We start from the raw sequence: 12229 nt of genomic DNA on the forward strand, positions 1-12229 counted from the left end.
GGCTGCATGACTGCCTTTGCAGAGTCAGCTTTATGTAATCATCAGAAGTATCAGGATTTATTTTGTGTGTAGCACAGGGAGCCACAAAAGCTTTTAAATATGCGTGAATGCAATGGCTGTGAACAGCCTATAATAGGAGGGATATGGAGGTAACTGAACAAGCCAGTCAGAATAGAGATTTAAAAACAACAGGTCTGCTCAAAATATAAAAGGTAGGTTGAATGATCAATTTATGAAATATCAATACTCTTTCATGTATTAAACTGGGACATTCTAATTTGTGATCTAATATCTAGTGGCTGGCAACATTTCACTAAACTTAGTCAATACCAACTCAGTAGAAAAGCTTTCTCTCATCAAACTTTTCTGACAGAAGATAAGAAAATGGAGTAAAATAATCCAAGTACAAGAACAATATTTACATCACATGCAGCATTTGGGATTGTTGAAAATAACACAGACACTTCAGTGTTAAGCTTTATTAGGTACAGGAATTTGTCAATAAAATTTCCTACAATACATTCCAAAGCATAGATAACAGAACAAATCTAAAAAACACAAAGGTATCACAGTCATTTTTGTTTCATTTGTGGGCATGAGAAATTGTTTCCATAAATATTTAGTTTGTAAAGAAACTTAAAACATAATATTTTACAAAAGTTCTCTTTTAATTTACTAGCTAATTTAGCTTGAATTTCATTATTGTGAACATTCTGTACCAATACAGGTTCTCACAGGAAAGATGAAAATATTTGCAACTGTAAAGGAATTATTTCAGTGTAATCACTGGGACAAAGTTACATGCATTAAAGATAATATTCATTCATTCAAATATTGAAAATATGCCATAAATCAACATCAGACCTTTTAGGAAGATAATGTGAAATGCTTTGCCTAACACATTTCAGAATACACCTGGAAGTGTTCAATGCCCAGTTTATATTACACATTTTATTCTGCAAAGACCCCAGCATAAATTTAGTCCATACTCTAGTAATATTTACTTCAGAGTATTATCATAATCCGACTCTAAATTCATGCTATCCAAAACTCATTCTGAAACTATATATTGGGTATTTTGCTTGACTGGCAAACAGACATCCAAGAACAGTGCAACAATGCATCCAATGTCAGTTTACCAGTGCTTAACTCTGCATTTAGCACTTCAAGCTGCAGTCTTTGATCTTTAACCCAAACACTCAGTCAATTGGATAGTCCCTATTCCAGCCAGGTACCAGTACCGGAGGACACTAGAGTAGAAAATAACGTTTGGGTACAGATAACAAAATAGATCATGAACATCCAACAAGTGCACAACAAGACCTTTGCTGACATCGTCCCTTTTCCCTTACGTTGACTAAAAGTAAACTTCGATTTGATCATCAGTACCTAATTAAATCAGTCTTTTTTTTAAAAAGCCAATACTAACATTTTAGCTGACTATTTCAGTTAAGCAATTTAACTGAAAACCTTTAAAACTGAATTTCAGTTTTGTTTCAGTTAAAAGATAACATTTCATATGAAAGGGGTCTTATAAAAATACAGAGGCTTTTGGAATATATCTGGGATTGACAGAAACTAACATGGATACCACTTGCTCAGCATATTTATTCATCTTTCAGAGAGGATTTATCATTTCCAGTTCACCTCAATTTGCAGTCGGAGCCAATCGGCTTACAAAAGAAATACAGTTAAGACACATGTTTCGCAAAAATCCAGGGCAGGCAGGTTTCATAATTAAGTGTTGTAACAGCATTTTCAGCTCTGAAAAGAGAGTTCTGTATGCCAAAACACAATTGAGAAAGTTAGTTACATCTTAAATAGGAGTCAGGAATATTAAAAGTTCTATAGTTAGTAATAAAATTCAACAGTAAAAGTAAAAGGCTAGAAAAATGTCAAGTAAGAGCCTTCTTCCAACTTTAAAACAGTTACCCCCTCTGCTAGAATATGTGTTTAACTCTCATAGCAAATAAAAACAACATTGAGGACCTCCAAGGCATGTTTTGCAGTGACGGAGTGGGCCACCATTGGCAGGTGGCAGGATCTTCTGGTCTCACCACTGTCAACAGGGTTGCCTATCGTACGCAACCCTTCCGCTGCTGGTGGGAAGAGAAGATTCCACCAGCAGGAACAGGCAGAAAATTCCAGCCATTATAGTGATAGACATGAGTGACAGAAACCTCCTCTGAATAATGTTAAAAAGTTTAAATCAAGTTGTCTATTTACTGATGCCAGAACAGAATCTACATATTCAACTATCTAATAAACATTAGCAACATTATTAACTATATTAATCTTCAATTATGGAATGGATGCAGCACTTGGAAATTTCAGATATTATACAAATAACCATTATTCATGGAGATGATAAAAATTTACAGCAAAAATGAAGCTATTCTATGCTCCATGTCCACAATGGTTGAGAATGAGTATCACACCCACTTTCAATTTCTAGTTTTTGGTCCACAGTCTTTTCAGTCATGGTATTTCAAGTACTTGAAAAATGTGATGAGGGTTTCTGCAAACCACTTCTACAGTCAGTCAGTTTCAGATACTGTCCATCCTCTGGATGAAAAAAAAGTTCTCAACCCCCCCTCCATTCTACCATTGCCTTAAATCTAACCAGGGCCATAGTGGCCTCTCAATTGAATATTGTAATTTCTACACATTTTCCAGGACCCTCAGTTTTACACACATTAATTCAATCTCGTCTTAGCCTCCTCTGTTCCAAAGAACATAACCCCAGCCTACCTTTAGACCCCAAATTCTCCAATCCTATTAATGCCTGCCAAAAATCACATCTGTACCTTCCCTCATATGATCCTATCATTCTTGCAATGCAGTGACCAGAACGGTACACATTACTCTAACTGTAGACTAATTAACAAATGTTTTAGACAGTTCTACCAGAACCTACTCTTATATTCTATGCCTCAGCTAATAAATTAATGCCTCAGCTAATAAATTAAAATATCTCGTATGCCTTCTTAACCACCTTACCAACCTATCCCAATACCTTTGGGTATGGGGAATCTGTGGACATACACTACTGGGTCCCTTTGCTTCTCGACACTTCAGTATTCTACCATTTACTGTATATTCCCTCGCCCGTCTTCCACTTAATTAACACAAAGTAAAGATGGCAGGGCAGGTGATGTGCTGCGACTGAAAAATGTGGACGCCCCTAGACTCCAGGGTGATCCAAGTGTCTGCAGCTTGAGAGGAGCTTTGGCTCAGTGTCATTGAACTGGAGACCAAGCTGCAGACTCTGCAATGCATCACAGAGGGGGATAGGTTGCCTGGACACTTTGCATCAGGAGGAAGTCACACCCTTTAGGTTAGGGTCTTCTAACTTAGTCAATGGTCAGGGAATGATTGCAAGTGAGGCAAGTAGAAGGACTTAAAAGGTAGAAGTGGAAATGTCTCGACCTTTTACGATAATTATTACGAAGGAGGTAGCGTTGGGCAAGCTAATGGGGCTAACAGTAGACAAGTCTCCTGGCCCTGATGGAATGTATCCCAGGGTACTAAAAGAGATGGCAGGGGAATAGCAAATGTGCTCGTGGTAATTTGCCAAAATTCGCTTGACTCTGGGGCGATTCTGGCAGATTGGAAAACAGCAAATGTGACCGCCACTGCTTAAAAAATGAGATAGTCAAAAGGCATAACTAAAGCAGTATAGGGCTCTAAACTAAATAATGGGGGCAAGGGATCATGTTTGGGAAGATGTGGTAAATTAAATAGAGAAGTCAAGGCAAGAGAGCAAGGTAGGAATAAAGAAAATGATGTTCAGAGCATGGCAAGAAGGAACAGAGTGTACAAACCTAAGTGTGCACCAATTTATATGGCTAGAGGTTTAAAAAACAGTAAAGACAGAATGAAATGTTCTGTATCTAAATGCACAAAGCAATTGAACAAAATAGATGAAGTGACAGCACAAATAGAAATGAATATGTATAATCTAATAGACATTACAGAGGAATGGTTACACAATGACAAAGACTGGGACCTGAGCATTCAAGGATACAATACAGTTGGAAAGGTCAAAGCTTTCTGGAGGGGTAGCTTTGTTGATTAAGGATGATCATAGATATGGCGATCAAGATAAGAACTAGGAGCAGGAGTAGGCCATATGGCCCCTCGAGCCTGCTCCGCCATTCAATGAGATCATGGCTGATGTTTTGTGGACTCGGCTCCACTTTCCGGCCCGAACACCATAACCCTTAATCCCTTTATTCTTCAAAAAACTATCTTTACCTTAAAAACATTTAATGAAGGAGCCTCAACTGCTTCACTGGGCAAGGAATTCCATAGATTCACAACCCTTTGGGTGAAAAGGTTCCTCTGAAACTCAGTCCTAAATCTACTTCCCCTTATTTTGAGGCTATGCCCCCTAGTTCTGCTTTCACCCGCATCTATCCTATCTATTCCCTTCATAATTTTCTATGTTTCTATAAGATGCCCCCTCATCCTTCTAAATTCCAACAAGTACAATCCCAGTCTACTCAACCTCTCCTCGTAATCCAACTCCTTTAGCTCTGGGATTAACCTAGTGAATCTCCTCTGCACACTCTCCAGCGCCAGTACGTCCTTTCTCAGGTAAGGAGACCAAAACTGAACACAATACTCCAGGTGTGGCCTCACTAACACCTTATATAATTGCAGCATAACCTCCCTAGTCATAAACTCCATCCCTCTAGCAATGAAGGACAAAATTCCATTCGCTTTCTTAATCACCTGTAACCCAACATTTTGCGACTCATGCACTAGCACACCCAAGTCCCTCTGAACAGCAGCATGTTTTAATATTTTATCATTTAAATAATAATCCCTTTTGCTGTTATTCCTACCAAAATGGATAACCTCACATTTATCAACATTGTATTCCATCTGCCAGACCCTAGCCCATTCACTTAACCTATCCAAATCCCTCTGCAGACTTCCGGTATCCTCTGCACTTTTTGCTTTACCGCCCATCTTAGTGTCGTCTGTAAACTTGGGACACATTGCACTTGGCCCCTAACTCCAAATCATCTATGTAAATTGTGAACACTTGTGGGCCGAACACTGATTGCTAACCAGAGAAACATCCATTAATCCTATTAATTAACCAATCCTCTATCCATGCTACTACTTTACCCTTAATGCCATGCATCTTTATCTTATGCAGCAACCTTTTGTGTGGCACCTTGTCAAAGGCTTTCTGGAAATCCAGAAAATCCATTAGCTCCCCATTATCTCCCGCTCTGGTAATGTCCTCAAAAAATTCCACTAAATTAGTTAGGCATGACCTGCCCTTTATGAACCCATGCTGCGTCTGCCCAATGGGACAATTTCTATCCAGATACCTCACTATTTCTTCCTTGATGATAGATGCCAGCATCTTCCCTACTACCGAAGTTAAGCTCACTGGCCTATAATTACCCACTTTCTGCCTGCCTCCTTTTTTTAAACAGTGGTGTCACTTTTGCTAATTTCCAATCCACCGGGACCACCCCAGAGTCTAGTGAATTTTGGTAAATTATCACCAGGGCATTCGCAATTTCCCTAGCCATCTCTTTTAGCACTCTGGGATGCATTCCATCAGGGCAAGGAGACTTGTCTACCTTTAGCCCCATTAGCTTGCCCATCACTACCTCCTTAGTGATAACAATCATCTCAAGGTCCTCACCTGTCATAGCCTCATTTCTATCAGTCGCTGGCATGTTATTTGTGTCTTCCACTGTGAAGACCGACCCAAAAAAACCTGTTCAGTTCCTCAGCCATTTCCTTATCTCCCATTATTAAACCTCCCTTCTCATCCTCTAAAGGATCAATATTTACCTTAGCCACTCTTTTTTGTTTTATATATTTGTAGAAACGTTTACTATCTGTTTTTATATTCTGAGCAAGTTTACTCTCATAATCTATTTTACTCTTTATAGCTTTTTTAGTAGCTTTCTGCTGCCCCCTAAAGATTTCTCAGTCCTCTAGTCTCCCACTAATCTTTGCCACTTTGTATGCTTTTTCCTTCAATTTGATAAACTCCCTTATTTCCTTAGATATCCACAGTCGATTTTCCCTCTTTCTACCGTCCTTCCTTTTTGTAGGTACATACCTTTGCTGAGCAGTGAAAAATGGCTTGGAAGGTTCTCCACTGTTCCACCATAAAGTCTTTGCTCCCGGTCTACCTTAGCTAGCTCTTCTCTCATCCCATTGCAATCTCCTTTGTTTAAGCACAAAACACCAGTGTTTGATTTTACCTTCTCACCCTCCATCTGTATTTTAAATTCCACCATATTGTAATCTCTCCTTCCGAGAGGATCCCTAACTATGAGATCATGAATCAATCCTGTCTCATTACACAGGACCAGATCTAGGACCGCATGTTCCCTCGTAGGTTCCATTATATACCATTTCAGGAAACTATCACGGATACATTCTATAAACTCCACCTCAAGGCTGCCTTTACCGACCTGGTTAAACCAATCGAAATGTAGATTGAAATCCCCCGTGATAACTGCTGTACCATTTCTACATGCATCAGTTATTTCTTTGTTTATTGCCTGCCCCACCATAATGTTACTATTTGGTGGCCTATAGACTACTCCTATCAGTGACTTTTTCGCCTTACTATTCGTGATTTCCACCCAAATGGATTCAACCTTATCCTCCATAGCACCGATGTCATCCCTTATTATTGCCCAGATGTCATCCTTAAATAACAGAGCTACACCACCTACCTTACCATCCACTCTGTCCTTCCGAATAGTTTGATACCCGTGGATATTTAACTCCCAGTCGTGACCATCCTTTAACCATGTTTCAGTAATGGCCACTAAATCATAGTCCTTCACGATGATTTGCACCATCAACTCATTTACCTTATTCCGAATACTACGAGCATTCAGGTAAAGTACACTTATGTTGGCTTTTATACCTCTGTTTTGAATCTTAACAGCTCGATCAGTAACCTCTCCCAAGTTATATTTCCTCTTAACGTTTCTCCTAATTTTCCTTGTCGTTGAACCCATATCTTCATGTAACAACCTGCCGCGTTGCTTACCATTTATGTTTTTACTTCCCGTTTTATTCCTTTTAGTATTACTGAGCCTATTCACTGAGCTTCCCTCAGTCACTGTACCTTGTACTGTCACCGTTTTTGATTTTTGACTATGGGTTCTCTGCCTTACACTTTACCTCTTACTGCCTTTTGTTTCTGTCCCTGTTTTACTACCTTCTGAATTCCTGCATTGGTTCCCATCCCCCTGCCACATTAGTTCAAACCCTCCCGGACAGCTCTAGCAACCCCCCCCCCCCCCCCACCACAAAGGACAGTGGTTCCTGCCCTGCCCAGGTGCAGACCTTCCGGTTTGTACTGGTCCCTCCTCCCCCAGAACCGGTTCCAATGCCCCAGGAATTTGAATCCCTCCCTCTTGCACCATCTCTCGAGCCACGCATTCATCCTATCTATCCTGACATTCCTACTCTGACTAGCTCGTGGCACAGGTAGCAATCCTGAGATTACTACCTTTGAGGCCCTACTTTTTAGTTTAACTCCTAACTCCCTGAATTCAGCTTGTAGGACCTCGTCCCATTTTTTAATCTATATCCTTGGTGCCTATGTGCACCACGACAGATGGCTGTTCAAACCCCCCCCACAGAATGTCCTGCAGCCACTCAGACATCCTTGATCCTTGCACCGGGGAGGCAGCATACCATCCTGGAGTCTCGATTGCGTCCGCAGAACCGCCTGTCTATTCCCCTTACGATTGAGCCCTCTATCACTATAGCCCTGCCATTCTTCTTCCTGCCCTGCTTCGCAGCAGAGCTAGCCACGGTGCCATGAACCTGGCTGCTGCTGCCTTCTCCTGGTGAGCCATCTCCCTCAACAGTATCCAAAGCGGTATATCTGTTTTGCAGGGAGATGAACGCAGGAAGACACCTGCACTGCCTTCCTACTCTTGCTCTGTCTTTTGGTCACCCAATTTTCTATCTCCCTCAGTAACTTTCACCTGCCGTGTGACCAATTCGCTATCTCCAATATTTTATCCAATCTTCAAACCTGCTACTCATCTTTATGGAATCTGCTTTTTCTTTCAATTTGATACTATCTTCAACTTCTTTAGTTAGCCACAGATGGTGTCCTTTTCTGAAAAGTCTTCCCTCTTCACTGGAATGCATCATTTTGAATATTCTAAATAGCTCAAGTGTCTGCAGCAGCATCTTCACTGACCTATCCCTTAATCGATTTCCTAGTTCACTCTGGCCGGTTCGATTACCATGCCTTCAAAATTGTCCTTATTTAAGGTTAAAACACTGGTCTTAGATCATCATCTCTCCCCCTTTGGTAGGGAGAGAAAAGAGCTAGCGTTTCAAGTCCGATGACTCTTTGTCAAAGCTAACAGATAGAGAAAGTGGGAAATATTTATACTGTGGAGTGAAAATGAAAGATGAGTCATAGCCACAGAAACCCAGGGAAACCGGGTGCTAATGGTCACAGAAACCAAGGGAAAGAGTGCTAATGGCAGTCCCCAGAGAGAACAAAAGATGTGAAAGGTCAAATAGCAGGGAAACTATCAGAGGATGAACTGTAGATGTGGGGGGAGGGGAAGGGGGAAGCAAAGAGGAGAAAGGTGAAGGAAAGGTGGATAAGATTGGGGGGAGGGGGGAAAAATTAAATATATATTAAGAAAGAAAGAAATGGTAAAAGACAGTTAAAATGAAATGGGATGAAAACAAATGGGTCGAGGTGGGGTAGAGCTGATCATCTGAAGTTGTTGAATTCGATGTCCAGGCCGGAAGGCTGTAGCGTGCCTAACCGGAAGATGAGATGTTGTTCCTCCAGTTTGCTTTAAGCTTCACTGGAACATTGCAGCAGGCCAAGAACAGGCATGTGGGCATGGGAGCAGGGTCTTTTGTTAAAATGGCAAGCAACAGGAAGGTCAGGGTCCTGAATGTGCACAGGCCGAAGATGCTCAGCAAAGCGATCACCCAGTCTGCATTTGGTCTCTCCGATATAGAGACGACCACATTGGGAGCAGCAAATGCAGTAGCCCAAATTGGAAGAGATGCAAGTGAAATGCTGCTTAACCTGGAATGAGTGTTTTGGGCCTCGAATGTTAAGCATGGAAGAGGTAAAGGGGCAGGTGTTACACCTGCGATTGCATGGGAGCTGGGAGAGGTACTGGGTATGGTGGAGGAGTGGACAAGATTGTCTTGGAGGGAACGGTCTCTGCGGAATGCTGACAGAATGAGTGAAGGGAAGATGTGTTTGGTGGTGGCATCACGCTAGAATTGGCGAAAATAAAAGCAAATTACTGCGGATGCTGGAATATGAAATGAAAGAGAAAATGCTGGAAAATCTCAGCAGGTCTGACAGCATCTGTAGAAAGACTTGTGGAAGTGGTTGATAGGCCCTCTAAGAGAAACAGAATGGGGTATACAGGATGAAATAATGGGGGCTTGTGAGAAAGTATGGTGATAATCAGGAGTGATTTTAATCTACTTATAGATTGGACAAATCAAAAGTCACCAGGATGATGAGTTCATAAGACTGTTTCCAGGATAGTTTCTGGGGGCAGCACATTTTAGCACCAGCTAAAGAGCAAGCTACAGTAGATTTGGTAATTTTAAAATGTATTTACGGGATGTGGGCAGGTGCTGGCTAGGCCTGCATTTACTGCCCATCCCTAGTTGCCCTTCAGAATGTGGCGAGTTGCCTTCTTGAAAAGCCGCAGTCCTTCAGGTATAGGTACACTGTACTGTTAGGGAGGGAGTTCCAGGATTTTGTTCCAGGGACAGAATGGTGATATATTTCCAAGTCAGGGTAATGAGTGACCTGGAGTGGTGAGGTTCCCAGGTATCTGCTGCTCTTGTCCTTCTAGATGGTAGTGGTCGTGGGTTTGGAAGGTGTTGTCGAAGAAACCTTGGTGAGTTACAGCAATGCATCTTGTAGATGGTACACAAGGCTGCCACTGTTTGTTGATGGCGGAGGGAGGAGCAATCAAGCGGGTTGCTTTGTCCTGGATGGTGTCGAGCTTCTTGTGTTGTTGGAGCTGCGCTCATCCAGGCAAGTGGAGAGTATTCCATTACCCTCCTGACTTGTGCCTTGTGGGAGGTCAGGAGTGGAGTTACTCGCTGTAGGTATCGTAGCCTTTGACCTTCCCTGGTAGCCACAATATTAATGTGGCTCATCCAGTTCAGTTTCTGATCAATGGTAACCCCCCAGGATGTTGATTGTGGGGGATTCAGCCATGGTAATGTCATTGAATGTCAGGGGGCGATGGTTAGATCCTCTCTTGTAGGAGATGGTCATTGCCTGATACGTGCGTGGCGTGAATGTAACTTGCGACTTGTCAGCCCAAGCCTGGATATTGTCTAGGTCTTGCTGCATTTGGACATGGACTGCTTCATTATCTGAGGAGCCACGAATGGTGCTGCACATTGTGCAGTCATCTGCAAACATTCCCACTTCTGACCTCATGTGGAAAGCAGGTCATTGATGAAGCAGCTGATGGTTGAGCCTAGGACACTACCCTGAGGAACTCCTGCAGTGATGTCCTGGAGCTGAGATGATTGACCTCCAACCACAACCATCTTCCCTTGTGCCAGGCATGACTCCAACCTGTGGAGAGCTCTTCCCCCCCCCCCCCCCCCCCCCCACCCCCACCGGATTCCCATTGACTCCAGTTTAGTTAGGGCTCCTTGATGCCACACTCAGTCACTCTCACCTCACCTCTGGCATTCAGCACTTTTGTCAATGTTTGAATCAAGGCTGTAAAGAGGTCAGGAGCTGAGTGTGCAATGAGACAAGATTAATTAATTACCTCAGTGAAGGCACCCCGAGGTAGCAATTACCATAACGTGATTTGAATTTGATATTCAGTTTAAGGGAGAAAAGAATAAATCTAAGACTACCAACAAGCAATGTGGATAAAGGGGAAATCGGTGGATGTGCTGCACTTTGATCTCTAAATGGCATTTAACAAGGTGTCACATCAAAAGGTTATATAGGAAACAGTAGGTATAAATAGGTAATTTTCAGGTTGCAAGATGTGACAAGTGGAGTGTCACAGGATCAGTGCTGAGGCCTCAACTATTTACAATTTATATCAATGCCTTGGAAGAGACAGAATGTATGCTTGCTACATATGCTGATGAAACAAAGGTAGGTAGGAAGTAAGTTCTGAAAAGGACTTGAGTGTGCAAAGAGAGGGAGATGGGTTGAACGAGTGGCAAAAAAATGGGCAGCTGGAGTATAATGTGGGAAAATGTGAACCTGTCCAGTTTGGCAGGAAGAATAGAAAGCAGCATATTATTTAAATAGAGTGCGCAAAACTCTGGAGGTATCCTGGTACATGAATCAGGAAAAGTTTGTATGCAGGTACAGAAAGTGATTAGGAAGACAAATGGAATGATTTTTGCAAGGTGAATAGAATAAATCGGGGGCCGGTTTAGCTCAGTTGGGGGCAGCGGTTACCCCACCAGTTGGTTGCAAGGCCCATCCAAGCCCGGTCGCTCCAGAGGAAAGCTGCCAAAGGAGACTCGTGTCACAGGCAGGGAACTGCAGCAGACCGCCTCCACCCTGATGCACTGCCTCGGGACCCCTCAACGTGGAAAGCAGCCTATGGTCATCTAGGATTATGGGGACTTTACTTACTAGAAAAGTAGGGATATTTTGCTACAGTTGTGCAAGGCATTGGTGAGGCAACATTTACAGTACTGTGTACAGTTTTGATCTCCTTATTTAAAAAGGGATATAACTGCGTAATCAGTTCAGACAAGGCTCACTCGACTGATACCTGGGATATAGTGAGTCGGGGGGGACTTGTATTTTATGAGGAAATGTTGGACATGCTGAGCCTGTATCAATTGCAGTTTAGAAGTTTTGGAACCATAAAGCCCTGAGGGGGCTTTAAAGGGCGCTGAAAAGGATTTTTTTCTCTTCAGAGAGACTTGAACTAGGGGGACACTGTTTAAAAATAAGGGACCTCTCATTTAAGACAGAGGTGAAAAAGACATTTTTGCTCTGAGGGTTCTTTGGAACTCTCTTTTCCAAAGTGATGGAAGCAGGTTACTGAACATTTTTAAGGCAGAAGTAGATAGATTCTTGACTAACAGGAGAGTCAAAGGTTATTGGGGTGGGCACAATGTGGAGTTAAGGGCACAATCAGCCATAATCGTACTGAATGGCAGAGCAGGTTCAAGGGGTCAACTCATGCTCCCAAGTCTCATGTCTGTGAGTATA

General features: G+C 42.3%; 1 protein-coding gene across 2 annotated transcripts in view; it reads right to left on the bottom strand.

The window, feature by feature from the left end:
* Nucleotides 1-435: 435 nt before the first annotated feature.
* tmem33 (transmembrane protein 33) overlaps nucleotides 436-12229 on the bottom strand; it is a 57233-nt gene continuing 45439 nt past the window's right edge. For both annotated transcript variants that reach the window (XM_038791313.1, XM_038791314.1), the window contains exon 8: nucleotides 436-1778. In XM_038791313.1, coding sequence (XP_038647241.1) covers nucleotides 1649-1778 — 130 coding nt within the window. In that variant the 3' untranslated portion in view covers nucleotides 436-1648. The remainder of the gene's footprint in view (nucleotides 1779-12229) is intronic.

This window comes from Scyliorhinus canicula, chromosome 3, assembly GCF_902713615.1.
Source record: "Scyliorhinus canicula chromosome 3, sScyCan1.1, whole genome shotgun sequence".
Classification (NCBI taxonomy): Eukaryota; Metazoa; Chordata; class Chondrichthyes; order Carcharhiniformes; family Scyliorhinidae; genus Scyliorhinus; species Scyliorhinus canicula.